Consider the following 26,486-nt stretch of genomic DNA (forward strand, 5'->3'; position numbering starts at 1 on the left):
CAATTACAACTTACCTGAACTCTTCCTTCTTTCCCATAACATTACTTTTGTTAAAGTAACACTACCAAATCCCTACTCTCTGTCTCTATTCATCTCCTTTGGCACATTTTGTTGAATCACACTTTTAACTTCTGGTTTGGATCCACTGACCTGCTCACCTGGAGGGCAGATTTTGTCATCTCAACTTTTGTTTTAGTCAGATAAGCTGAAGTTTCAAGTCACTGTGTCCTCAAAAAAATATATTGCACTAGGGTACAGAATGAAAATCCATAATTTTGTTCAATATGTAGAATTGTGTTTAAAGTTCTTCCAAAGCTTGATTTTCTTTCGCACACGCCTATCACATCTATGCCTCTGCAGCACAAGTTCTAGCCTCCAGCAGAGAAGTTATTTGGGATTTTCTTTCCAATCGCTTCCGTTGTAGGAGAAAAATAAGTAAATGGTCTCTGAGCAGCTTTACGCATGGGGTCAGTAGATAGCACCTCTGGAGTCTGACTTTCAGATTAGAACCTACAATCCATCATGTTTAGTGGCATTTCTAGTGGAAGAATCATTTACACTTCTGTTATCTCTGTATTTACATAGAAAAGCAGCCCTGCCAAGCCATAATTTATGTAATTTCATTTCCAATTCTGTATTTCTGTTATATCAGGAAATGAACACTCATTGTGCTCTGGATTGTAACATAAACAGATTTAAATTCCGGTTGCATTTATTCTAATTGATTATTTCTTTACATTTAATAGGGACGCGGTGGCTCAGTGGGTTAGGACGCTGTGCCTGTCGATCAGAAGGTCGGCAGTTTGGCGGGTCGAATCCCGAGTGCCGCGTAACAGAGTGAGCGCCTGTTACTCGTCCCAGCTTCTGCCAACCTAGCAGTTCAAAAGCACGTAAAAATGCAAGTAGAAAAATAGGGACCACTATGGTGGGAAGGTAACAGCGTTCCGTGCGCCTTTGGCGTCTAGTCATGCCGGCCACATGACCACAGAGACGTCCTCGGACAAGTGCTGGCTCTTTGGCTTTGAAACGGAGATGAGCACCGGCCCCTAGAGTTGGAAACGACTAGCATGCATGTACGGGGGAACCTTTACCTTTACCTTTACCTTACATTTAATCTTTTTCATTTACACTGAGGGCTTCCTTGATCCAGGACCAAGAGGAGAAAGCTGCTGTCTGCCGGAGGGGAAAGCATCTAACAAGCGTGAGCGACATGTCTGACCTGGGTGACACTGTTTTCCTTCCCCTACGATTGTAAAACCTGTTCTTGGGGGGGGGGAAGTGACCCAAAAGCAAAGAATTCCCAGAACTTAAGGGGTTTTATTTTTCTTTTTTTACCCCTTCTCCCAGAATAAGCGGCGGTTTAAGCCTTTTGGGGGGAAAATAGAGAAGACTATAAAATTACTTTGGACACACTAAACATTGGAACCCAGACAATATGTTGCTGATAAAATATTTTGTGACTATAAAAATTAATAAAATATTGGGGGGGAAAAAGATATGTCTCACCATCATGGCAGCTAAACTGGCTGATACTACATATCAGAAACTATTTGTAGTACCATATAGAAAGATATTGCCGTTCCTCCATGAAAAGGCTGGAGCAAAACCATTGCAGGCAACCATAATTTGAACTTTAATGAGCCATGAAGCACTGCAATTAGGGGAAGGGGCAAGGACTCAGAGAATGCAACTATGGGGCATAGCAGTGCAGGCCTTTCTCTTGCTGTGAGATCAATGTGGGCGGCTGCTGGATTCTGAGGGCTGTTACTGGCAGGGAGAAATATAATCATGCAGGTACCCATTGAGCTGGTGTTTGTTGAGGCTGCCATTCAGGATGTCTTGGATGTGCTGCACAATCAAATTGATGGCCACTAGGTAGAGGGAAAAAAGAGGTGATTTGAAGGCTGAAATTGATAGTCAGAAGCAAAATCTTTAAACTCTGTGTACAGTAATCTGGACTGCTGCAGAGACTGCTATATGAGTCCTTCGGGAGAAGGGCGGTATACAAATAAAATTAATAATAATAATAATGTACCTTAGCTGAGCTTTATTACTAAGATTTTGAGTATCTGCGATCAAAGCCATTTTTCCAAATCTTGTCTCTGACACCTCCACTGTTAGTCATGGATGCTAATTAAGGTTCTACAGAGAAACATTGCTGGGCACTGAGTGAAGCCGTGACTCTGGCAGGGGGGGGGAGAGAACTGGTTGAGCACAAATCTAATAGACTTAAGACTATCATCCTGCTTCATTGTAGGTTAGGGGTGGGCAATAAATTTTCCCAAGGGGCCACATGAGGAACTGGGACTGCTGTGGAGGGCCGAACCCATAGCTTCCAACTGCATTCCACCCACTGCAAAGCTGCACTTCGACTGAGCGGTGGTGAGTGGCTGAGCCTCATACAATGATTGCCACCACCTCAGGCTGCTCCAGGCAAGAGGTGAGCACTGCACAGGCATAGAAAAACACTTTCTCTCCTCACCCTCCCACAGCATCCAACTGACAAAGAGCACACAGCGACTGCTCAGAGCTGGATCCAACTCAGCTTCTTTCCCCACCCGTGCAACACACTTATTTACATTTGGTTTCTAATTTCTGATTGACTTCATGCAGGCTGGACAGAGACAGGGCTGGATGTGGCCTGGGGGCCAGCGGGCCATAAAATGCCCAGGTCTGTTATAAATCTACAGAATAAAACAGTGGTCCTGAACTCGTGAGGAACCTATCAGTGGCGAGATAAAGTAGTCTTGATTGGCACAAGGTATTTTTAGAAGTTTAAGTTATTAAAATATACCCTGAATTATAGATATGAAAAATAACAATGAACTTAGAAATTTTATTTTTGGAAAAAGTCTACTTTTAGGGGCACCCAGATTTTCTGACAGGAGGATTGTTGGAACAACCATGCAAAGAGGGATATGGGAGATGAGGCAAGGGTCAGAGAGGACAACTCACTATGCCCAACGCACTGTAGCCAACTCCCCACAGCCAGCTTGCTGCAGGACAACTTACCACGGCCAACTCATTGCAGGACTACTTGCCACAGGACAATTCAATGCTGTATTAATTATTTCATTCAGTTACTTTTATTATTGGTGACCACGTTTTCAACAAAATTATTGTAACTCTTGTATTTCTGGATTGACTTGATTTTATTATTATTGGTCATGGTTCCATTGAAATTTAAATTTTGTATTTGTTGGATTGTCCTACAGCAGGGGAGTCAAACTGCTGGCCCGTTGGCCAGACGCGTCGCAACGAAACCGCACCCACCCCATTGCCGGCAATGGGGGAAAAGCTCCGATACGTCGCGTGACGTCACGAGTTTGACATGTCTGTCCTACAGTGAGTTGTCCCATTCTGCAGTGAGGTTGTGCAAGAAAGATGTGGCAAGGATTGGAGAAGGTGCACAAGGATGCATGGGAGTTGTGGTGAGGGTCTGGAGCTGAGAATAACCTTGAGGGATGAGGGGAAAAGATGCAGCCTAGGAAACAAGCAGATAAGGGGGGAGAGCCCCCAATGGCTTAACAATCAGAGGAAGAAACTTAAGAAAGACCCGTCCTAATGGATCAGGCAGATAAAAGTGGCAATGGGAGATTTGTACCTTCAGACTTGCGAGATTATGTTAATGTAGCCTTACTATAAAATAAAATTAGCCCATCTAGTTGTATTTCTATCTGGTTTACTGGAAGTGCTGACAGGATGATGCGTGGGGTGCACGAGTGGTTGATCAGGGTGTGAGCATAGACACACTGGGGGAAACTGCAGAGTGGAGGAAACTTACTCCAGCAACTTGCAATCTTCTCTGCTGGTTTCCCCACTGACTATCTGGGAAAGCTGGCTGGAAGTGGTGATCATGCAACTGTAAGGTGCTGCAACCAGTTGTAAGTGAGTTGCCAAGCATCCAGACTGAATGACCCCAGAAGTGCTAGGACAGCCAGAACTCCAAGAACCAATTGTAACCGTCATTTGTTCAATATCATCATAACTTTGAACAGTCATTGAAGTCAAGGACTACCTGTATTAACTTTTTTTAAAAAAATCTGTACATATGTATATAATAGATTAAAGTGCCATGTCTACTCAGTTCTTTTCTTTTTTTAATATCTAGAGGTTTGTTAACTTAGAATGACAGAGACAAATGCTTTTCTTACAGAATGCCTCCAATTTTCCATTATCTAACTCTCTCTTCACCTTATCCCATACTCACCAACATTGTCCATACTTCTAGGGATAATTACATCAGCATATTTCTTGGTCTGCCAGAAAAGAGAAAATCATGTTAGAGGAACTATAGAGAGGAAATTTCTCTGGGAGAAGATGGGTTGATGGGTTTCTCCCCTTAAACTGCAACTGGAGTTAGAAATCCCCATTTTTGCACTTTCCTTTCTACTGGTGTCCATGCCAGCCATTTCAAGAGCAGATGAAGTCCATAAAAGGACTTCCAGAAATACTGCTACATCTATCTACCAAGTGTTCCACCAGGGTTCTTCTTCTCTAAACCTCCAATTCCCATGCCAGGGAAGGGAAAAACCTTTTACTCACAGGTAAGCAGAATTCTTCAAAGGCTGGCTTGACAAATGTAATGTACTGTGATAAGATCTGCTCTAAATCCCTGCCTCGTTTACTGATATCTCGGAGAACTGCAGACAGTAAAGAAACATGAAATAGGTGAATGACAACAGAAAAACAATAGTACACAGCTACAGTACATTCACAGTACAGGCTAAACACACTACGTTTAAGCCCTCATATGACAAGTGAGCTACTATGATGTAATGGTTTTAGTCTTAGACTAGGATTGAAGAGAGAAGATTCAGGTTCATGTTCAGCCACAGAAATTCACAGAACAACTGCAGGCCAGATAAAAAGAATTCCGCAAATTCTTCTGTTCTCTTACTTTTTAAACTAGTCCCTTTTCGTGTTTCAGTTACCGCTTTCACTCACCCCCTCAAAGCTCTTTCAGTAAGATCTGCTTGTTTATTTTTAATTCTACCAATTAATATATTTACATCGCCGTTTGCTATACCCATGCAAAATCATATTAAACTCCTTTCTTTTTTTTAAACGACTTGCATTTCAGAATTTTCCCAACTATACCACCCCTACTAAGATTCCCTATATCAAGGAGAATGAGGTCAGATAGAAAGAGGTCACACAGGTCAAGAAAACTTTCCTGGTGAAAGGAAAGGCATGCCAAGGTCTGGCAAGTCAAGGGAGGGGAGGAACAACTGATGTAAGGAACCTTGATTTTAGTACTTTGTTCTTTCTGATGAAACAATGGTACCACCAGCTGGTAACGTGATGGGAGAGGCTAAAAAAGGACCCAATGCTGGGAAAGAGCTCTCTTCAGCCTGCGCAAGCTGAAGAAGTGTTGGTGTTGATGATCCATCAAGCAGTCAGTTTACTTTCCTCCAGTAGCAATTTGAGATTGAAGACACAGGTCTAGAGGAGAAAGAGCTGTTACTTTCTGAATATGGATTCCCAGCACATGGTGCTGGAGGTGGCGGCTAACAAATCATACTCAATGTGTAGTCCTCAATGGAAGTACACCAACATGGAAGGAACAAGCAGCGGGGTACCCCAAGGTTCCATTTTAGGCCCACTATTCTTCAACATCTCCATAAATGATTTAGATGAGGGAATAGAAGGGGAACTCATCAATTTTGCAAGTGACACTAAACTGGCAGGAATAGCCAACACCCCAGAAGACAAGCTCAGGATCCAAAAGGATCTTGGCAGATTTGAAGATAGGCTCACGATCCAGATGGATCTCGAGAGACCTGAACACTGGACCCTATCTAACAAAATCAATGTAGAGAAAAGTAAGATTTTATACCTAGGCAAGAAAAAGCAAATGTACAGGTACATATTAGGTGAAACCTGGTTCAACAGCAGTAACTTTGAGAGAGATCTTGTCCTAGTGGACAATCCCTTAAATATGAGCCAACAGTAAGCATCGGTAGCCAAAAAAGCTTATCAAAGAGACAGAAGCAAGATAACGTGAAGTATTAATCCCACTTTCTAAGGCCTTAGTAAGACCATACTTAGAATACTACATCCATATATAAAAAAAGATGTAGACACTGGAAAGAGTGCAGAAAAGAGCACCAAAGATGATTAGAGGGCTGGAGAGTAAAACATATGAATAACAGTAACAGGAATTGGCTTTGTCTAGTCCAGTGAAAAGAAGAATTATGGGTGACATGATAGCAGTGTTCCAATATTTGAGGGGGGTCAACCTATTTTCCAAAGCACCAGAAGAAACAATGGAAACTCATCAAGGAAAGAAGCAACCTAGAACTAAGGAGAAATTTCCTGACAGAACAATTAACCAGTGGAATGGCTTGCCTTCAAAGGTTGGGATGCTGCATCACTAGAGGCTTTTAAGAAGAGACAGGCCAGGCACTTGTCTGGAATGGTATAGGGTCTCCTGCTTGAGCAGGGGGTTGGACTAGAAGATCTCAAGGTCCCTTCCAATTCTGTTATTCTGTATTTCTGTAATGATGGCATAGCTGCTTGATATAGCTCAAAGCAGATTAATCACACTGCTGTCTGAGCATATTGCTGGCTGAACAACTATATTTCAGCCATCAGGGCAGTAGCCACAGCAAACAAAGGACACATTTTGTTGACATCAGCTGTCTTGCTTACACAGATATCTTTTCTGCACTTGAGCCATTATTCTTAGTAACAAAACTCAGAAGCACAAAATTGGCCATTCTGAGCATAATTCTTTTCTTAGAAAATAAACCACCCATTAACTATAAGCTGAACTTTTTTTGAATGGGGTACTGTATACTGCCAAGAAGAAAAGCAAATGAAATGTTGGAAATAAAATTAAACATTGTGTTTGAAAGCATGCATATGCACTACTATCCCCCCCCATTTTTCCTTTTCTGATATTTTCTATTTTATCCCTCATTGAAACTTAATAAAGTTGATCAAAAAAAGCTTGCCCTTTATGCCCAAATTTACACAAAAGTGATGAAAATGCAAGAAATGCTGTCTGTTGATTTGGTTGGGTCTATTTGTTTATGTCCATGTGTGCAGATTTCCGTTGAGATTCAAAAAAGCTATGCAGTTAGGATCTTCAAATGCTCAAACACTCTTCAAAACTCCACAATCAAAAAGATCAATCAGCATCAAGAGTTCATCTACGCAGAGGGCTCAGCCTCCCGAATTGGGAAAAATATTATCAAGCAGCAATATCGGTATGGATAAAGGATTGGATACACTTAAGGAACAGAAGACTACTAGCATTAGAAGGCCATGACATGCAAATAGGGTGGCATGCCATAATGTGGAACGGGAAATATAAGGCTCATCAGTACTTCCAGAATCATCATATTAGATGGGCACTATTAGATGTATGGATAAAAATTAAAAAAAAATCTAATTATATAGAAATCCCCAATTGGCTATCCATATTAGAGATATTCATGCACCCCAAATTCATAAATTTAGAAAGAGTAATCACATATAAAGATATCTTAGACAAGAATGGAGACCTGAAAACAAGGAAAAGACTATTAGAAGACGGTATAGAGTTGGAATGGTGGGCATACTTACAAATACAGTCACGATACAGAAAAGACAAAAAAGAACCAGGGATAAAATTAGAGCATACACAATTAGATAAAATCCTTCTAAGAACAGAAGATCAAATGATAAAAAAGATATATCAATATTTATTAGAACAAGATTTGTTAGAAGAACAGGTAAAAGAAACAAGGTTAATCTGGAGCAAAAATTTTGGTTACAGTATTGACCTAGATAATTGGCAATCATTATGGGATAGAAACAGGAGGTTAACGCTAGCCACCTCCTATAAAGAAAATTTGTACAAAATGTTTTATAGATGGCACCTTCCCCCTACAAGGCTAGCAAAACTAGGTAAAAAAATCTCACCGACGTGCTGGAAATGCAGAAGGCTTCCAGGGATTTACTATCACATGTGGTGGGAATGTTCAAAAGCACAAAATTTTTGGCATCAGATAAAAAATTGGTTGGAAGAAATATTATTACAAAAAATTGATTTAAAACCAGAAACCTTCTTATTAGGGATTATTAATGATAAACTCAGCAAAGCATCTTTCTACTTACTATTGCATATTTTAACCGCAGCAAAATTGGCATATGCCCAAAAATGGAAGAAGAAATAATAGATAAAATTTTATCCTGCGCTGAAACGGACAGGTTAACTCTAGAGATTAAAAATAAAACTGAAACAGAGTATTATGAAATTTGTCAAAAATTGTACAACTGGTTAGGGATAAGGAGGATCGCTGAGATGACTATCGATTGATTAGTTGATAACGTAAGGACTTCTTATTAGCACCTATATCAGGACCCAACTGAAAGATATGTAAATACAACGTTGACGACTGAAAGATGGTTTACCAAAAAATTTACAGATGTTATATGACTCTGTCCTTTTCACAGAATGTATTTTAAGTTACTGTTTTTCATTCTGTAACGTAAGGTAATACTAATAGCAGTGTTGTAGCCAGGGAAATTGAATCATGTCCACTTTTGTTTTCAAATGTACATTTAATAAAATTTTCTAATTAAAAAAAGAGTTCATCTATGCACCAAAATTCATTATGACTCAATCAACATGATTTTAGCTAATACAATCTTTTCCCCAAAAGTTCAAAAGCCAGCTTTTGTTGTTGTTCTGATTGGCTGTTTTGGAGTTTCTGAATCTCAACACATCCCAAAAGCAAAAAATAATTCTGATTGGTTGGTTCTTGGAATTTTTGACTTTCTTAATCAAATGCATTCACAGAATCATAGGGCTAGAAGGGAGCTTGGAGGTCTTCTAGTCCAACCCCCTTTCTAAAGTAGCATTTATACCATTCCCCAAAGCTCCAGGAAAGATTGGACAACTATTTGTCCAGGATGGTATAAGGTCTCCTGCCTTTGGCAGGGGGTTAAACTAAAAGACCCCAAGGTCATCTTTGCATTGTATTCAATGTTCCCTTGAGTCTTTTTGTTTATGCAAACTTCAGAAGGCATTTTAAAATGCAGAGCAGCTCTATACTGGTTGACCTGCTAAACCTGGGTGTGAGCAGTCTGTGCATGCTCTTGGTTCTTGATACTGTTTATTCAAGATACCTATGCTATAAGATTGTAGTCTGCAAAATGCTCTGAAAACTCCACAATCTACAGACAAGAGTCACATGCATACCTTAACTCAGCAAAACATCTTTTTCTCTACTGAATTATGCTTGACTTAAACATGCAAAAGGCTCCGTGCCGATTGTTATGCTAAACTTAAGTATATATGAACATTCTTTGCATGACCTTGTTTACCACCTGATGCAGTCAATGGTGCATTCTATGCCTTTCTCTGCTGCTTAAGCTTCAGCCAGTTTTTTTTGCCACCCTAAAGTATTATTCTGAATATTACTACTTATCCTAGGAAAACAACCTGAAACATCTACGTATTTTGTTTTTGATTTTATTTCAGCAAAACTGTGCGAGACTTGAAACGGATCAACAGAAATTCAGGAACGCAGAATTCTGAATCTGAAACAAAACACATTGGCCAAATGTTCCTGTGAATTAAAAGTTGTCTCAAGAATAGTCATTTGTGTTGATTTCTCTGGATACACTTGCAGTTCTCACATAACCAATGAGAAGTATTGCCCAGTAGATGTATACTCATTCGATCTTGGGCTAATGCTATAAGAGAGGGTCATCCTACAACTTACCCCTATGGGAGAGCCGAGTGTCTGGATCTATGTCCACAAATAGTTTCATCTGGAAAAGATCCCGAACTTCCTCATTATAGAAGACTAGGAGGCCCTCAAATAGTACCACATCAGCAGGATACACACGTACTGTTTCTTCTTTGCTACAGACATACACAAAACGATTCAAATATAATTCAGAAACAAAACAACCAATTCTCTTCTACTTGTACAAAACAAGCAGCACTCTTCGACACTTTCATAAATGATCTAGATGAGGGGATAATCTAAAAAAGAGAAGCACTAGGAGTGACATGACAGCAGTCTTTCAGTACTTGAGGGGCTGCCACAGAGAAGAGGGGATTCACCTATTTTCCAGAGCACCTGAGGGCAGGATAAGAAGTAACTGGTGGAAGATCATTAACCTAGAACTAAGGAGAAATTTCCCAACAGTGGAAATTTATTTATTTATTATTGTTATCCCACCTTTATTATTTTTACAAATAACTCAAGGCAGCAAACATATCCAACCTACCTTCCTTCTCCTATTTTTCCCACAACAACAACCCTGTGAGGCGAGATGGGCTAAGAGAGTGTGACTCACCTGGCTTTCATGGCTAAGACAGAACTGGAACTCATGGTCTCCAGCTTTCTAGCCTAGTACCTTAACGACTAGACTAGACGAACAGGCCAAACAGTGGAATGGCTTGCCTCCAGAAACTGTGGAAGTTTTCACTAGAGGTTTTCAAGAAGAGATTGGACAACGACTACATCTGGAATAGTATAAGGTCTCCTGCTTAAGAAGAGGGTTCAGCTAGAACAGGGGTCTTCAAACTTGGCCCTTTTATGACTTGTGGACTTCACCTCCCAGAATTCCTCAACCAGCATGCCTGGCTGAGGAATTCTGGGAGCTGAAGTCCACAAGGCATAAAGGGGCCAAGTTTGAAGACTCCTGGGCTAGAAGGTCTCTTCCAATCATATTAATCTATGCTCTGTATTGTAACAGAAAGAGTAATTTTGCTTCCAAGCAGCACTGGGTGAGTGAGCAAAGGAGGAAACAGCATCCTACTTTGTGATTTAGACCCATGACACCCAGTTGTAAAGCCCAAGATGGAATCCTGCCTTTTATTTTCTCACCTGCTGGGGAAACAGCAACCAAAGCTTTGCTGCTCCTCTTACTGAATTGGGTCCTTAGCTCCTGCCTATTTGGGAATATAGTATGCTAACTCCCATTTAAATACCTGCTGGCTGGAATGTGACCTTGAGTCTCCCACCATTGGCTGTGCCCACTTCACCTCCAGCCACCTGCCTCAGCCCATTCACAGCCAGTTTTCCTCCTCTGCTGTCCCTCCCTTGGCCATTCTCCCTGGGCAATGGACCCCTGGCCCTTCAGCCTGGCCCATTCGCCCAGACACAGTTTGTCCCAGGAGTTTCACTCCACAGGTCAAGAAGCCGGAGGACAATCGGGTGGCAGGTGGCAATGATGGCGCTGGGAAGGGAGAGTGAGAGGGCTGTGAGGGGGATGCAATTGGTGATAGGTTACGGGAGAGAGCAAGATCTGGGGGGGGCAGATGGCAGGCAAACCCTGCTTGCGCGTGGCTGCTGGGTGTGCCTGGGGGGGGGGGTGGAACGGTGCCAGGGTACGTTGGGGTGACAGCCAAACTGCCTGTTCAGTTTTAGACTGAAGTCCAGGCGCAGAGGCTATGGTAGTGGGAGAGGTCAAAATGGGAAGCCCCTGTCCACTGCTGCCTGCTCACTGTCCACGGCAGCTTCCCATTTTCACCACCCTCCCCATCGCCTCCTCACCTGGACTCTGGCCTCATGCTGAGCAGGCAGTTTGGCTGCCCCTCCCACTGCGCATCAGCATCGTTCAACCCTCCCCAGGCACCCCCAGCAGCTGCGCTTACCATCAGTGCCCTGCCGCTCCCTCAGTAGCTCCAGCAGCAGTGAGCAAGCAGCATTTGCCTGCCGTCACACAAGCAGCAACGTTGGCCTGCTGCCCAACCCTCAGCAGATCTTGCTCTCTCCCATAACCTGTCACCAATCGCATCCCCTCACAGCCCCCTCACTCTCCCTTCCCAGCGCCATTGTTGCCTCGTGCCACCCAATTGGCTGATGGCTTCTTGTCCCATGGGTTGAAACACCCAGGACGAACGGTGTCTGGACAAATGGGCCAGGCCGAAGGGCGAGGGGCAGAGGGGCAGTGGCCCATTGCTCAGGGAGAATGTCCAGGGGAGGGTCAGCAGAGGAGGAAAGCTGGCTGTGAATGGACTGAGGCGAGTGGCTGGAGGCTAAGAGGCCAATGGTGGTAACCTAAAAGTCTTAGACCCCTGCTGGCTGAGAGCAACCCTCCAGATAACATAATAACAAGAGTTGGAAGAGACCTCGGAGGTTTTCTAGATCAACTTCAAGCAGGAGACCCTCTACCACTCTGGACAAACGGCTGTCCAATCTCTTCTTAAAAACCTCCAGTGATGGAGCACCCGCAACATTTGGAGGCAAGCCATTCTACTGATCGTTCTCAATCAGGAAATTTCTCCTTAGTTCTACGTTGGATGTGCTTCCTGGGGGATGGCTGAAAAAGGCCAATTGGGACCCCTTTGGGGGACAGACCTTTTTCAGCCAGCCTTTGAGAGCAGAAGGGATGCCAGCCAAAGTGGTTTCATTCTGCACAGGGCAAAGTCTCTCCACCGTGCAGCCCTGCCTTTCTCAAAGATGCTGACTGAAAAAGTCCATGGCAAAAGCCAAGAGGATTTTGCCACAAGGCACTAGCGGTATGGGATGCTTGTAGCCAGACTGGCTGCAAACCTCGCCAACTGCAAGCACCCTGTGCCAAAATTCCACATGGCACACAGACTTCTTTAGCCAATGTTTTCGAGAGTTCCTCAGACTGATTTCACCCCACGCTGGGTGAAATCAATCTGGCCATATGCAGCCATTCTGTACAGAGGGGAGGGGAACTGCAGCACTGGGCTAGAAAAAAGGTTGGGATCATGAATATCCAAGCATTTTTTTTCTCTAGCCCTTCTTCACTGCCTGCCTGCCCACCTTTGCCAGGCAACTCTCACTCCATCCGCTTAATGAACTGCACAATTGCTTAATGATCGCAATGAGAAGAACTGGCATTGTGGTTGCTGTGTGACATGGGCATCTTCTTAACAACTGCAGTGACTCACGTTTAAAATTCCAAGCTCGACTAAGATGGTAAATCAAGGAGAACCTGTAAACTTTTATAGTCATGTCGAACTCTATGTTTCTCCGTTATATTTGACCAACTCTGGGACCAAATGGTGCCTTTTGTTTATACATTTGATGCCCTCCCTCAAACCTTTTTCTTAATATGCCCTTCACCACAAGGGGAACTAAAGAAAAGCTGTGAAATGTAACTAAATCCATTCAAAGAAAATGAAAAAAAAATAACACAGAAAAGGGCCAAGTCTGAATACAAAGCTCATAAAACTTGGTCAAAATGATGCCATCATTTGGGTGGGGGCATAGGGAAAAATGAAGGGACGCGGTGGCTCAGTGGGTTAGGACGCTGAACTTGTCGATCGGAAGGTCGGCAGTTTGGCGGGTCGAATCCCGAGTGCCGCGTAGCAGAGTGAGCACCTGTTACTCGTCCCAGCTTCTGCCAACCTAGCAGTTCGAAAGCACGTAAAAATGCAAGTAGAAAAATAGGGACCACTACGGTGGGAAGGTAACAGCATTCCGTGTGCCTTTGGCATCTAGTCATGCCGGCCACATGACCACGGAGACGTCCTCGGACAAGCGCTGGCTCTTCGGCTTTGAAACGGAGATGAGCACCGCCCCCTAGAGTCGGACCGACTAGCACGCATGTGCGTGCGGGGGAACCTTTACCTTTACCTTATAGGGAAAAATGCATTACTTGAAACATTGTCTATACATACTTTCCTATATTTATGGGGGGGGGAAAGCATTGTTTATATACTGTGGTTACAGGCATAAATAGTGAAACAAATTCCATATAAAACATCGTCCTCTGCTAATAAAGAAACTCAGGAAGGTTATTTAGCTAAATTTCTGAACAAGCAACCCCCACCCCCACCCTTCACATTCTTGAAGTTAAAACCTCAAGGAGCAATTCCTTCAAGGCTTTTTGTTCTTTTTAATTTTCCCAAGGAAGTTCAGTGTGAGTTTGGGGGGAAAGAGCACCCCGCTCAAAGACTGTGTAGTGTAAATCTTCCAGGACTCAGGAATGGATCAGTTGGGTACAGATTCCATTAGGAAATCAAATAGAGTGCGCTGTTTTATTTTGGATGTGCTCAAAGGCTTACCTGTTTGCTGTCGCAGCTATTTTCTCTGAGGTTTAATCTGCATTTGGGATGAGCCTGCCCATTCTCCCTAACTCTTATCTGGGGCTTGTTTGACTGCTGTATGTCTTAATAAATTAAAAACTAACTTAAATAGACATTTGGGGAACAATTTTGTGTCCTAGGCAACGGCAATTGCTGCAACTTTAACCACTCACAGCTAATGCTTCTGAGAGCCAAATCAAATAGTCAGGGTGATGAAATATGCTAAATAACTACACAGGCAAAGAAAGCGTGTGTTATTTGTAAAGGAAAATAAATAAAGGTTATTCTTTTATAAATTGTATAAAATGTAACACCAATAAATTGTATAAAATGTAACACCAATGAATTGTATCAAATGTAACACTAAGATGTGGGGCTATCTATTTCCTGCTTAGACAGAGAATTCACACATGGCAATCAACAAAGTTCTTTTGAAATGTTAAAAAGGATAGGAACATCTCAAGGTGGTGAGTAAAACAAGATAATGTAGTAAGGGATGTAAGGAAGTTGTTACAATAAGCCTTTTGGATGTAAAAGTTCAAAGAAGATCTTTTAGAAATGTAAATGACTTCAAAGACTAACTTAAGTTTCTTAGGGGGGGCATGTATTGAGAAAAGAAAGTATAAATGCCTGGTTTGAAACTTGCTCAGCGTGCTCTTTGAACCCAATCCAACTTGGGAAGGGTCTAAGAGGCTGCGTTTGCAAACGCTTTCTTTATTATTTTCTTTATTATTTTCAATTTTCTTTTCAATAAATCTTTGCCTTTGTTAACCAGACTTGTCTTCGAGTTGTATCAGATTTTGGGTTTTTAAATCTTACCTTTGCTACCTTATTTTAGTAAATGCTACCACTTCATGAACTTTCCCCCCTGCAAGCTTAGTTGTATCAAATGTGGACAAAAGGGGCACAAACATGGAAAGGTCTCATTACCCATCTGTGCTGCCACCACGTGGCTGTTCTTGGGAAATTATAATATGCTAATTGGGTCTGCCAGTACCTTCCCCCTTTGTGCATCCTGCTCATGATGCTGTACTAGGATCCACCCCTTCTGGGTTGGACTTCCTCCTTCTCCTTGCTCCCTTGTGTTCCATCCTCCATTGTAACATCTGAACACAAGCCATGCAGACAGTAATCCTGTTACTGTCTTTCGACCTTAAAGCACCGACCAGATTCACCTGACCACACCTTCTCTGCTGTAACCACCTTCTACATGCAAAATAAAGGTATTTCAGATGAACCAGGTGCTTTATGAGTTCAGTGTCTGGAAAGGGCCGTTAAATGTGACTAAATTCACTTAAACAGACCAATAAGTGTCTTAACAAGGAATTATATTCGCAATACAATTGCCTGTACCAGAACACCATCCCTTCCCTTCCCCGTTCTTTTCAGTATAGAAGGGAAAATGCCACCTCCATTTAAAGCCAAATCTTGTCTGTTACAAAGACCTAACCTGGCAAGGATAACAAGACACCCTGAAAGAAATCTGACACTACTGTATAAACAGGACTTGCTGTAAACAAGGGCTTTGCCCTTACGGTAGTACAGCATGCATGTGCATTAAGTTGGGTTGTAGAGACAAATTAGAGACCCTACCACTGAACTGGCAACGCTGATGCTCCATAGGATCCCTGTCCAGGTTGCTGGACCTAGTCTTGGGGCTGGTGTTGGGTACTTCAATCTCCATGTCCATGAGGACCTGGCATTTCCTGAGCTCCCTGGCAATCATAGGCATACCCAGAAATGTGAGGCCAACGTGAAGGCAGCTACACACTGGGCCTTGCTTTTGCTCTGGTTGCAGGATGATCTGGATGTGAACTGGATGACATCTAGCCCTTTGCAGTGGTCAAACATTTTCTGTTCTAGATGAGATGACTGCAATCTGAATCTTCTGAGGGCAAACAGTACAATTTGGATGAATCACCCTAGGCTCCTCAAGGATCTGGATAGTGCACCCCTCCTAAAGAGGCCCTTCCTAGAACTGTTCATATTTAAACATTATTGTCCAATCTCCAACCATTCCTGGAAAATTGTTGAGCAAGGATTTCAAATATAGAATGCGCTAGAAGAAATGGATTATCAGGATGTCTTCCAGTCAGCATCCAGGCCTGGGTCTGGAAGAGAAATGGCATTGATTGCAGTGGTGGTTGACCTCTGTCAGAACCTAGACTGAGGTACTATACATCTTGTGGTCCTACTAAACCTCTCAGCACTTTTTAATAACATTAAGCATAATACTGATTGTTGTATGTTCCTCAGAGTCACTTCTTGTGAGATGAGTGGTTATATACAGTAAGTTCAAATCAATCAATCTACTCGATTGCTTGTAGGGGTTGAGAGTTGGAGACACTATCTTAGTCATTTTTCTCTCTATTGGTCAGGGGTACTGACTGGGCAATAAAGATCATCCTTATACTGTAGTTTTTAATGTGTGTGGTGTTCTGTCCTTTAACATAAAGACCCCAGAAGACATCCATTGGTCAGGGTGCAGTATCATAGTAGATGGAGGTTAACTGAAAGTGGTGTACAATGCAGCATCCTCTTTACCAGTAGGTATTATCCACCAAAAGAACATTACAACTGTGTTTTGTAACATTTGTTCACAAAAGATTTCCAGATATAATTCAGAGTGCTGCTTTTTATTTATAACCCGTATATGCCTTGGCACCAAGATACCTTACAAGACTTCCTTCTTCCTGAATTTGTCTAGCCACTGCATTCTTTCTGAGAGAAGCTTCTGATCATACCCCACTTTCATGGAGTAAGGGGAATGCAAGCTAAGAAGTGTCTTTCCTGAGTTGCTGCTCTAGCCTTCCCCAATACCCTCTTCCTTGGAATGAAGGCTTGCTCATTCCATCCTTGTTCCAACAACTACTGAAAATTAAAGTTTTCTAACGACCATTTTATGGAATATTTTGTTATTGCCATCTTTATTATTATTTCCTTTGGTTTTATTAAAAAATTATGTATTTTATTATTTTTTTATTTTAAAATTTGATGTTTTAATATTTCTATAATCAAGCTAATATTGTTAATTTGGTTATTTTAACATTTATGCTTGCTGATGTTTTAACAGTTATTTGATTATTTTGTAAACTGCCATGCATTTGTACTGATGTAGTGGCTTATAAGTAAAATAAATAGCTCTAAGATTATAGTATCAAAGTACTTAGGGTTTTTTTATTTACATTTATTGGCTGTCCAACTTATTAATGTCAAACAATATGCTGGTCTATGTCCATAGTAAAATTGTGATCTGACTTGATTGTAAAATAATATTATACATTTCCTATTAAAATTTTTAGTCATAGCCAATTTATATGGCACTTGATAATGTTCTAGAGAGGCAAATGACAGGTCTCTACTTACAAAACAGAAGGAAGGCAGTAATAAATGGTAAGAAACTTTAATAATTCACACTTAAATCAAAATTTGGAATCACCAAAAAGGTTTAGAAGTACTTTTCTTAATAATATAGGTATAGGTGATCCTTGACATTCAACCACAATTGGGATTGGAATCTCTATTGTTGAGTAAAGCCTAGACTGCCTACTTTGCTCAATGTCTGCAATCCTAACAATCTCATTTGAGATAGTTAAGCAACTTCACAAGTTGTTAGGTGAACAGAGTCCGACCCTGAGGTAAGGAACGTGGGGTGCCTCACGGCATGTGGGAGCCTTGAGAGGATCCACTCAGGAGCTGAAAATTCTCCCTGCTGGAATCCAAGCAGGATTTTCAGCCTTTGAATGGAGAGATACTGACATGGCTTGTACTGGACCTCCCAAAGTCTCCCCCAACTGCCTGAGGCACTACAGGTAGTCATTTGTTAAGTGAGTTTTGCCCCATTTTATGACTTTTCCTGCCACAGTTGTTAAGTGAGTCACTGCAGTGGTTAAGCTAGTAACACGGCTGTTAGGAGAATCTGGCTTCCCCATTGGTTTTGCTTGTCAAAAGGTTGAAAAATGTGATCACATGACCCTGGGACCCAGAAATGGTCATACATATGCCATACCATTTGCCAAGCATCTGAAGTTTGATCACATGGTCAGGGGGATGCCTTAAGGGTTGTGTGAAAAATGGTCATAACAAGTTACATTTTTCAGTGCTGTTGTAACTTTGAACGGTCACTAAATGAACTATTGTAAGTTGAGGACAACCTGTACATGCTGTATACCTTACTGTGCTGACTTCTATACCCTCTACTCAGCTCCGCTTGTGTCTAGGGCAGGGGTAGGCAACCTTGGCTCTTTTATGACTCGTGGACTTCAGTTCCCAGATTTCCTGAGCCAGCTGTGCTGGCTCAGGAATTCTGGGAGTTGAAGTCCACAGGTCATAAAAGAGCCAAGGTTGCCTACCTCTGGTCTACGGGTTGGCTGAAAGAATTCAGAGTTCAACTCCCCTCCATGCATAGAAGGAACTCCTTTGGTGGCCTGCAGGAACAGAGCCAAAATGGTCAGGATTGTGAGACCTCTTATGACCAGATCAGATCTGTCAGTTCCACAGCATCAAGCAAGTCACCCGTTTTGGTTAAATGAGACATCACATGATTGTGACTTGCAATTTAACTGCTGGCTTCTCTACTGACTGCAGTTCTGAAGAAGCTTCTTGGATAAGAAGTGAAACATTTTCAAAGGAAAAAAAAACAAGAAAATCCAAATGCCTTTTGGAAAAAGCCCCTTTTGGCAACCGTGATCTGGATGACTAAGAATCTCCATAGACAACACTTTGGATTTGAAGGGAGCATGCGACTGTGCTCATGCTGGCAATTCTTAAACTGAATGCATCTTTTTGCAGGATTGCATGGCAGGTACAGAGAATCCCATGGAAAATGCATCTGCTTTAAGAAATTGCCAACATGAGTACAATCATGTGTTTCAAAGTACCTTTTTCCCTTTAAGACCAAATTATAGTCCCATGGTTTCTGGCAAAGAAGTGATGAAGAAAAAAATGGCAACAATTAGAAATAGCATTGTATGTATAGTATATATCTTACTTTTCAAGAGATAGCCAAGACGGCCAATATAAAGTATTATCCAGGACTATAATCTTCAAAAAAGTTTACTTAGGAGGAGCTGTGACTCTTAACACAGAAAACAGCAGTGATCAACTTCTTTGTGGCCACAATACTACTAATTAGTGGAAGAAAATATGCCAGTGATAATTTTCATAAGTGAACCTGAAGAGTTTCAAATATACTGTAACCTAATGTCAACATGGCATTATATATGTGACTGTGAACAAATATCTTTTAGCTAAGAAAGGATACAACTAGCATATCAACCTTAAAAATTGAATGAATCCCCACAATCAAGATATAATCCTATTTTTTTTAGAAAAAGGCAACCTATCTAAAGCCAAATATTGCTAAGTTCAAAATTTCTTCTGCATTTATTTCACTACATAAAATACTAGCACAGCCTGTTCCAGTTCATTTTGTTCAACATTATCAAGCCACACAGGCGATTCAGAAATCTTGAAAGCTTTCCTATGGTGAGATAAACACTTAAGCTCATGAGGCTACTGAAACCAATTCCCAAATGATCTTTTATTCATGCTAAATAGCACAGAGGAACAGCTGGATTATCACCAGCTGAGCCAAAAGCCAGAAGGAAGGGCGGGCTTAAACAAGATGCAAAATCTCCACTAAGTGCTCAGTGGCATTCTCTGTTGCTAGTGGGCAGAGCATCTTAAGAACAATGTTTTATATCGCAAGTACTGAGCTGTGAAATGGGATGTGCAAAAAGCAAACTTACCGAGAATGAGAAATGAAGTCATAAACAGGTATTTGAACTGCCTTCCCATCCATGATCTTTTTAAGTGTTTGGACAATTAGTTCATTGTCAAAGGCATCTGTAAAGAGAATCACAGATAATATGTAAAGATGTAATTAACATATAAGCTGTTGGGCTTTCAATGTGTGACTGACCTTCTGATGGAGAGCTAGCATCCAGGTAAATTATCTATTTTATACTGAGCCTCCTTAAATTTATGTAGTCTTCGCAGATCTTTAGCTGCCATGAAAACGGTGCCTACTACTTATCCCACTTTCTTGCAGAGGGAAAGGAAATACTAATGCCTTTCCTCAGGGGAATGAGTCATTGAAAATGGTATTAAATGGAAATGCTTACAACTTTATAACAGTACACACAGCCCCAAACCTCCCATGTCTCCATTTACTGCTTTGGAACAATTGAAGGCTGGAAATGTGCCTGTTTTGTCCTGTGAGTTTTTATCTGATTATTCATAATTTTGTGTATTTTTCTTTCTATTTAATTTTAATATATGATAGTCTTTAAAGCCATCCATAGTCTTCTAGCCCAGGTAGCTGCTTTTCATGGTTGGGCCACTTCTCAACAGAGTTGTATTTTTAGAAAGCAGATTATAGAATTGTAACATTTCAATTTTCCAAGTCTGTCTTGAGAAAATTAAAAGACAAGATGTGTCTATGTTTATCCATTCCCTTATCAATCAGTGACAAGTCACCTGGATGGTTAAAGTTGAAATGGCCTTTGAGGGCTTTTGCTTTCTGCTCTGTGGTGAGTACACGATAAAAACTGTCCTGGCTTAGAATCACAACTTGTTTCTGATGGAGGTTTACTTCATTCTGTCCCAGCAGTTGAATAATTTTGGCACAAACAGAGGACTGTAAAAAATATAAGGAAGAGAGGATGAGCAAAGACTTTGGCATGGTTACATGAAGAAAGAAAATCTGTACCACAGTTGGCAACTCTCTAACTCTCCAGAATCAGTTTGTCTGTTGGCTTCAAGAAGCTCCTGTGGAAAATTGTAAAGTCACAAAATAAAAATGGTGAACCAGAGGAGCACACAAATTCAGCGAGCCTGTAGTTCTCAATTCAGCAAGATGTCTAAGCAAAAGATAATACAATACCACTTGTAGATGAAAAACCCATAACTCCAAATGTTACAGACGCATGAGGAGATAGTTCTGTACAAAGCTTAACAAAGACAATGATGAACTTATTAACAAATTTCCAATTCTTTGTGCAAAACTTTGAATGAGAATTCAGAACTCATATCTTTTATTATATTTACTGATTATAAACTTTTTATTTTTCTCTAATTGTGATATTGTGTCCTTCAAGTTAAATAGTAATGTTTTCACATCAGAACCATCATTTGTTTGGAATATCTCAGTGTGTGAAATTCTCATATAAATATCCAAGAGACTGCATTCAGAATAAATTCTGAAACACCCCTTTTCATAATGCCTTTTCCTGATGACTAAGGCTACCAGCAATGAGCTTCAAAAATCTGGAAAAATCTAGTAGTTCTCCTTATTTTTGCAATCAATATTTGGTAGTCCTAGTTGTGACTGGAGTATATTCTGCCTTCTTTCCCAGTAACTAATAATGACTAATAACTTCTCAAAACTAGAATCTTTTCAGCCGTAGACTTAGAAGCTCATTACTTGAAGTTGTGGGAGAAAACTAGTCCATGAGAAAGAATGGGAGAAACCCCACAAATTCTTAAAGAGTCTGCTCCCTGGTTTGTATCATCCAAATCCGAAGTCCATTTACATTTTTCAAAATGAATACAAAATCCTCCGTGGGAAAAGAAAAGAAAAATCAAGTCTTGACTTGATTCAAAGCATTTGAGATATCAGTATTAGTTAACAATTACAGAAATTGTAAGAGAGGCTTCTAGTTTTGTGCGGTAGTGCAGCAGCCGAGGGATCACGGGGATTTGCATCCTACGGCCAATTTCTGTCTGTTAGGGCCCATTAGGGCCTAAATAGGCCTGGTAACCACATAGAGGCAATAAAGAAGGAGGGAAGTCCCACCAAGTGCAGAGAGATGGTGGTTGATCCGATTGGTCTGGGAAAAGCCCTCCAGAAACCAACAGGAAAAAGGCTAGCTTAATTTCAGAGTCTAGCCCAAGCTACAAGCAGCCAAATCCCCAAAGTACTATTTTAAGCTGATTGTAAACAACGTGCTTGGAACTGAGTAAGAACAGTGATTTTCTCTCTTCTACTTGATAATTGATTTCCTAGGGGGGGGGGGGAAACCCAAGAAGCAAAAAGCCTCAAAAGTGAGAAGGCGTGGTCTCAGATATTATAGCAGTAAATACAGATTTATTATGGAGCGATATAAAATTGAAGGAATTAAGGGAAATAGGCAATCCTATAGAAACATATTGGTTTAAAAAGGATATTTAAAAAATTGTTAAGAGAATTCAAAATCCCTTTTTAAAAAATTTGATAGAATTATGGAATAAATGGAGATATCAGTTAATGCCAGGAATTTCTCCTTTAACACCAGTGGTAGAAATGGAGAATTTCTCTAAGATTGGATTCTAAGATTGGATTAGTAAATTTTTTTTAATCCCATTTATATCCTGCCCTTCTCCGAAGACTCAGGGCGGCTTACAATCTAAGCATAAATCAAAGTGCTTAGCAATAGCCTTCATTCTATGTATATGCCTGCTTATTAGGGCTTTTGCCCCCCCCCAGTGGCATTATTACAAAGTCAGCTTATTGCCCCCAACAATCTGGGTCTTCATTTTACCTACCTCGGAAGGATGGAAGGCTGAGTCAACCTTGAGCCTGGTGGGACTCGAACCTGCACTAATTGCAGGCAGCTGGTGTTACCTAAGGAGCCATTAGCCCACTGCTCCACCAAGGCTCTTTATTTAAAAAAATTTTTAAAAAAATCATATATATAAATGGGAAGACTGAAAGAACAAGATAAAAAATATAATACAATTAAACAATGTTTTATCAGATACTAAATTTAACTGGTTGAATACAGTTGAATACAGTTAGAGAAATGGAGAAAAATGGAAGAAAAATTCGAGGTGAAAGATAGACAAAACAAAATTTGAAATGATTACAAAAGAAAGTGAGGAAAATGAAGAATATATAGGTAAAGGAAGAACTGGGAAAATATACAGAATATTAACTGACCTAGAAGATCAAGCAAAAGGTTTAAAATTAATCTGGGAAACAGATTTAGGAGAAATAGATGATAAAGATTGGAAAAATATTTGGAACAGAAGAGTATATAAGAAAATGGATATAAAGTGATATGGAGGTGGTACCTAACACCACGTAAATTAAATCAAATTGATGTTAAATATACAAATATTTGCTGGAGCTGCGAGAAAGAGATTGGAACATATAAACATACGTGGTAGGATTGTGATAGTGCACAAAAGATATGGGATATGGTGTTTAGGGAAATTAGAGAACTTTTGAAGGTAAATTTAGATATGTCACCAAGGGCTGCATTACTGTTACTGGTAGAAAAACAAGATATAAACGAAGCAAAAAATGAATTTGATTGTAAATCTGATAATGGCAGCTATATTAGTGATGGTTAAATATTGGAGACGGAATTGGGTTATTCAAAGAAATGAGTGGTATAATGAAATATGGAATATGGCAATAAATGATAAATTAACAACAGAAATTAAATTTAAAAAGGGATGATTAAAGTAAATAATTATAATGAAATATGGGGTGATTTTATAAAAACAGTCTTGGTGGAAAGCAAAGGGAATAAACCTGCTGAAGAATATAAATAAATGATAAATTAACAACAGAAATTAAATTTAAAAAGGGATGATTAAAGTAAATAATTATAATGAAATATGGGGTGATTTTATAAAAACAGTCTTGGTGGAAAGCAAAGGGAATAAACCTGCTGAAGAATATATGCTGTTTTGGAGGGGATAAGGGCACAATTAAAATATATTGTATATTGTTAGTTGTTATATGAGAAGAAATATAGGTAATAAAAATGTTCTCCAGGGGTATGGGTGCACTGTAGTATTTGTATTTTTATACTGTTTTTTATTTAGATTTATATGTATTATGTTTGTATTATTTGTATTTGAATAAAATAAAATTTTAAAAAAGTGAGAAGGAGGGAGATCTTTGTCCCACCCTCCTGCAGACAGAAGCGGCAAATTAAACCTTTAAGTGGGGACAGAAATATACTGAAATGAAATGAATATAAGACCTAAATCTGGATAAGTTTGAGATTGGTGGAATGTTTAAGATTTCTTTTTTAAATCGTGAAAATAGAAGAAAATAACTGTTTATTTTGAAAACTGAAAACCAAACTAGTGCTGACATCTAGTGGTGGATGAAAATATTGTAATTACTTTAATATAGGAATTGGCAAAGCCCAGGAAAAGATAACTGGTTGGTGGTGACCTTCAATGTCTTAAAAACAGAGAACAGCTGTGACAAAAAAAAAGAAAAAAACATCTTGGGCTACCTACAAAGCGAGAATTATAAACTTTAGAAGAAAAAATTGACCTTTCTGGATTACAAATACTTATTCAACTGTGACTTTAAAGCTGTCTACAGACAAAGGAAAACCCTGATTTTTGGCTATCATGGAAAAACAGATCTGCAGAAAGAATAAACTAAGAAAAAACAAATACTTTCCAGGAGGAAAGTATGATCCCAAACCATGAGGAAATTAAAAATAACTTTGAAAATATAAATGAATACATCTTCAATTTAACTTTACAACAAAAATCCTCTCAGAAAATAAAAATAAACAGTGAGCAGATAAAACAGACAACTGATGAACCAGAGGAGAGAGATTTAAAGATGGAACCTAACAATGAAAGGAAGTATGACTCAACTCAGGTGGAAAAAAACTTACAGGAAATAATGGACATGGAAAAGATAATTTATACTCTGAGATCACAAAATAAGTCTAAGGACAAGAAAAAGGATTTGACAAAATGGGTTACAGAATTTAAGAGACAAAAATGATAAGAGAAATTAAGAGAGAAAGAAAGGAAAAGAATTTCAATGAATAAGAAGGGGCGAAAACTTCCTATAAAAACATCTCACCTGATTTGCCCTTTGCACCTACAACAACATATATAAGACTATGGGAAGAGAGAAACATATTGATCAGGAAAGATGTCTGGGGAAAAAAGGCTAAAGTGAGAATCAAGAAATTAGATAATGGGATCTATCAGAGGGAATATTTGAAAATTAAACATCTGTTTGAATATGGTTAAAGAAAGATTTTGGATATAAATGAATTTTAGTTTAAGAGGGATGAGCCCCTCAAGTAATATAGTATTTCTTCTTTTTTCCTTTGTGTTTTGGTTTTTGGACAGGAGAAATATAAAAATGTTGGGATGGTCCATATGAAGGAAATGTTTTAGATACTCAAGTGAAATTGATCTTGAGAAAACTGTGAATGGATAAAAATGTTTTGATTAGATCTAAAGGATTAGATAATTGGATTTATTAAATGGAACTCTTAAAGATTAAACATGCTTGAACATGGTTAAAAAGAAGAGAAAAATTCTGGATATAAATGTACTTTAGTCTATGAGGGATATATGTGTATTTTAAGTAGTAAGTATACTATCTTATTTCTTTTCCTTTCTTTTTTAATTTTTTTAAGATATGAGAAAAGTGTTGGGATGGCCTGTATGAGGAAAAAGACTTAAATACTAGTATGAAAACTTTAACCAGCAAGAATGTTTCTAATATTGTGGGAAAAACAAACTTAAATAAGAATTTTAAACAGGATCTATGATAGGGAAATCAAGATGATCAGTTAGAAAAGCTTTATATCAATGTGGTTATTATTGGCAGGAATATTAGAAAAATGTCTATATTTAATTGTTATTTACTTAAATTATAACAATTGTATTAATTCAGGATTGGCAAAAGAGAACATTTTTGGAAGAAGAGAACAAGCAAAGCTATTCTGTGGACTATAGAATTATAGAAACTAATTGTTATTGTTTTTTAAATAGAAACCCAGACAACACGATGTTTACCAAATATTAAGGTGATTATGTAAAAAAAATAAAATAATAAAACATATTTTTTTAAAAAAAGGGAAATTGTAAGAGAACCAAGTGTCGGTGAAAACTCGAAGGCACGTTTTGGGATGGAGTCGCCTTGCAGGATCTCAAGGGCAGTTGGATCTTCTTTGCGCCCCTTCCTGCACCGAATATTCTCGGGAATCTCTCGAGCGATTGCGAAGCGCAAAATCGCGATGTACTTGGTCTACTCGCGTCTTGTTCCCCACGTGCACGGGATTAATTTGAGAACTAAATTATTTTGCGCACGTGGTAGAAGCACTGCACGCACGCACGCACACACAGTGTAAAAAAAATACTATTCACCCACGGGAGCAGCTATATTTAATCCCAAGCCTAGTGCTTAATGTCAGTAATGTCAACATCTGGGAGAGGAACTTTAGCGGGTCTTAAGAGGCGCGCTGCCCACTTCTGGAATATTGCTGCATTTTTATTATCCACCTTGCAGTGGAACTGCTCACCTTGCCGCTACCTGTTCCCCCGCTAACTCCAATGAGGAAAGGCTTTTTTCCACCGACGAACTCGCGACAGCGCTGGGGTTGCTGCTCGCTGTCCCCCGCCATAGTCTCTCTGCTTCAGGGTATCTAGTCCGGGAAGATTTGTTGGCTTGGCCTCACAAGTCTCCTGCTTCCAGTCAAAGTCGCGGGTT

The 26,486-nt window shown here is 40.0% G+C and overlaps 1 protein-coding gene across 1 annotated transcript; it reads right to left on the reverse strand.

Annotated features, from left to right (window-relative positions):
• Positions 1 to 1,764: 1,764 nt before the first annotated feature.
• Positions 1,765 to 26,400, reverse strand: UCK2 (uridine-cytidine kinase 2; the record flags this gene model as incomplete). Its single annotated transcript, XM_083357706.1, has 7 exons — positions 1,765 to 1,871; positions 4,211 to 4,259; positions 4,546 to 4,643; positions 9,720 to 9,862; positions 19,765 to 19,861; positions 20,495 to 20,654; positions 26,299 to 26,400. 7 exons carry the CDS (start codon positions 26,398 to 26,400, stop codon positions 1,765 to 1,767), a joined length of 756 nt encoding a protein of 251 aa, XP_083213832.1.
• Between the last annotated feature and the right edge of the window lie 86 nt (positions 26,401 to 26,486).

This window comes from Vipera ursinii, assembly GCF_947247035.1.
Source record: "Vipera ursinii genome assembly, chromosome: 3".
Classification (NCBI taxonomy): Eukaryota; Metazoa; Chordata; class Lepidosauria; order Squamata; family Viperidae; genus Vipera; species Vipera ursinii.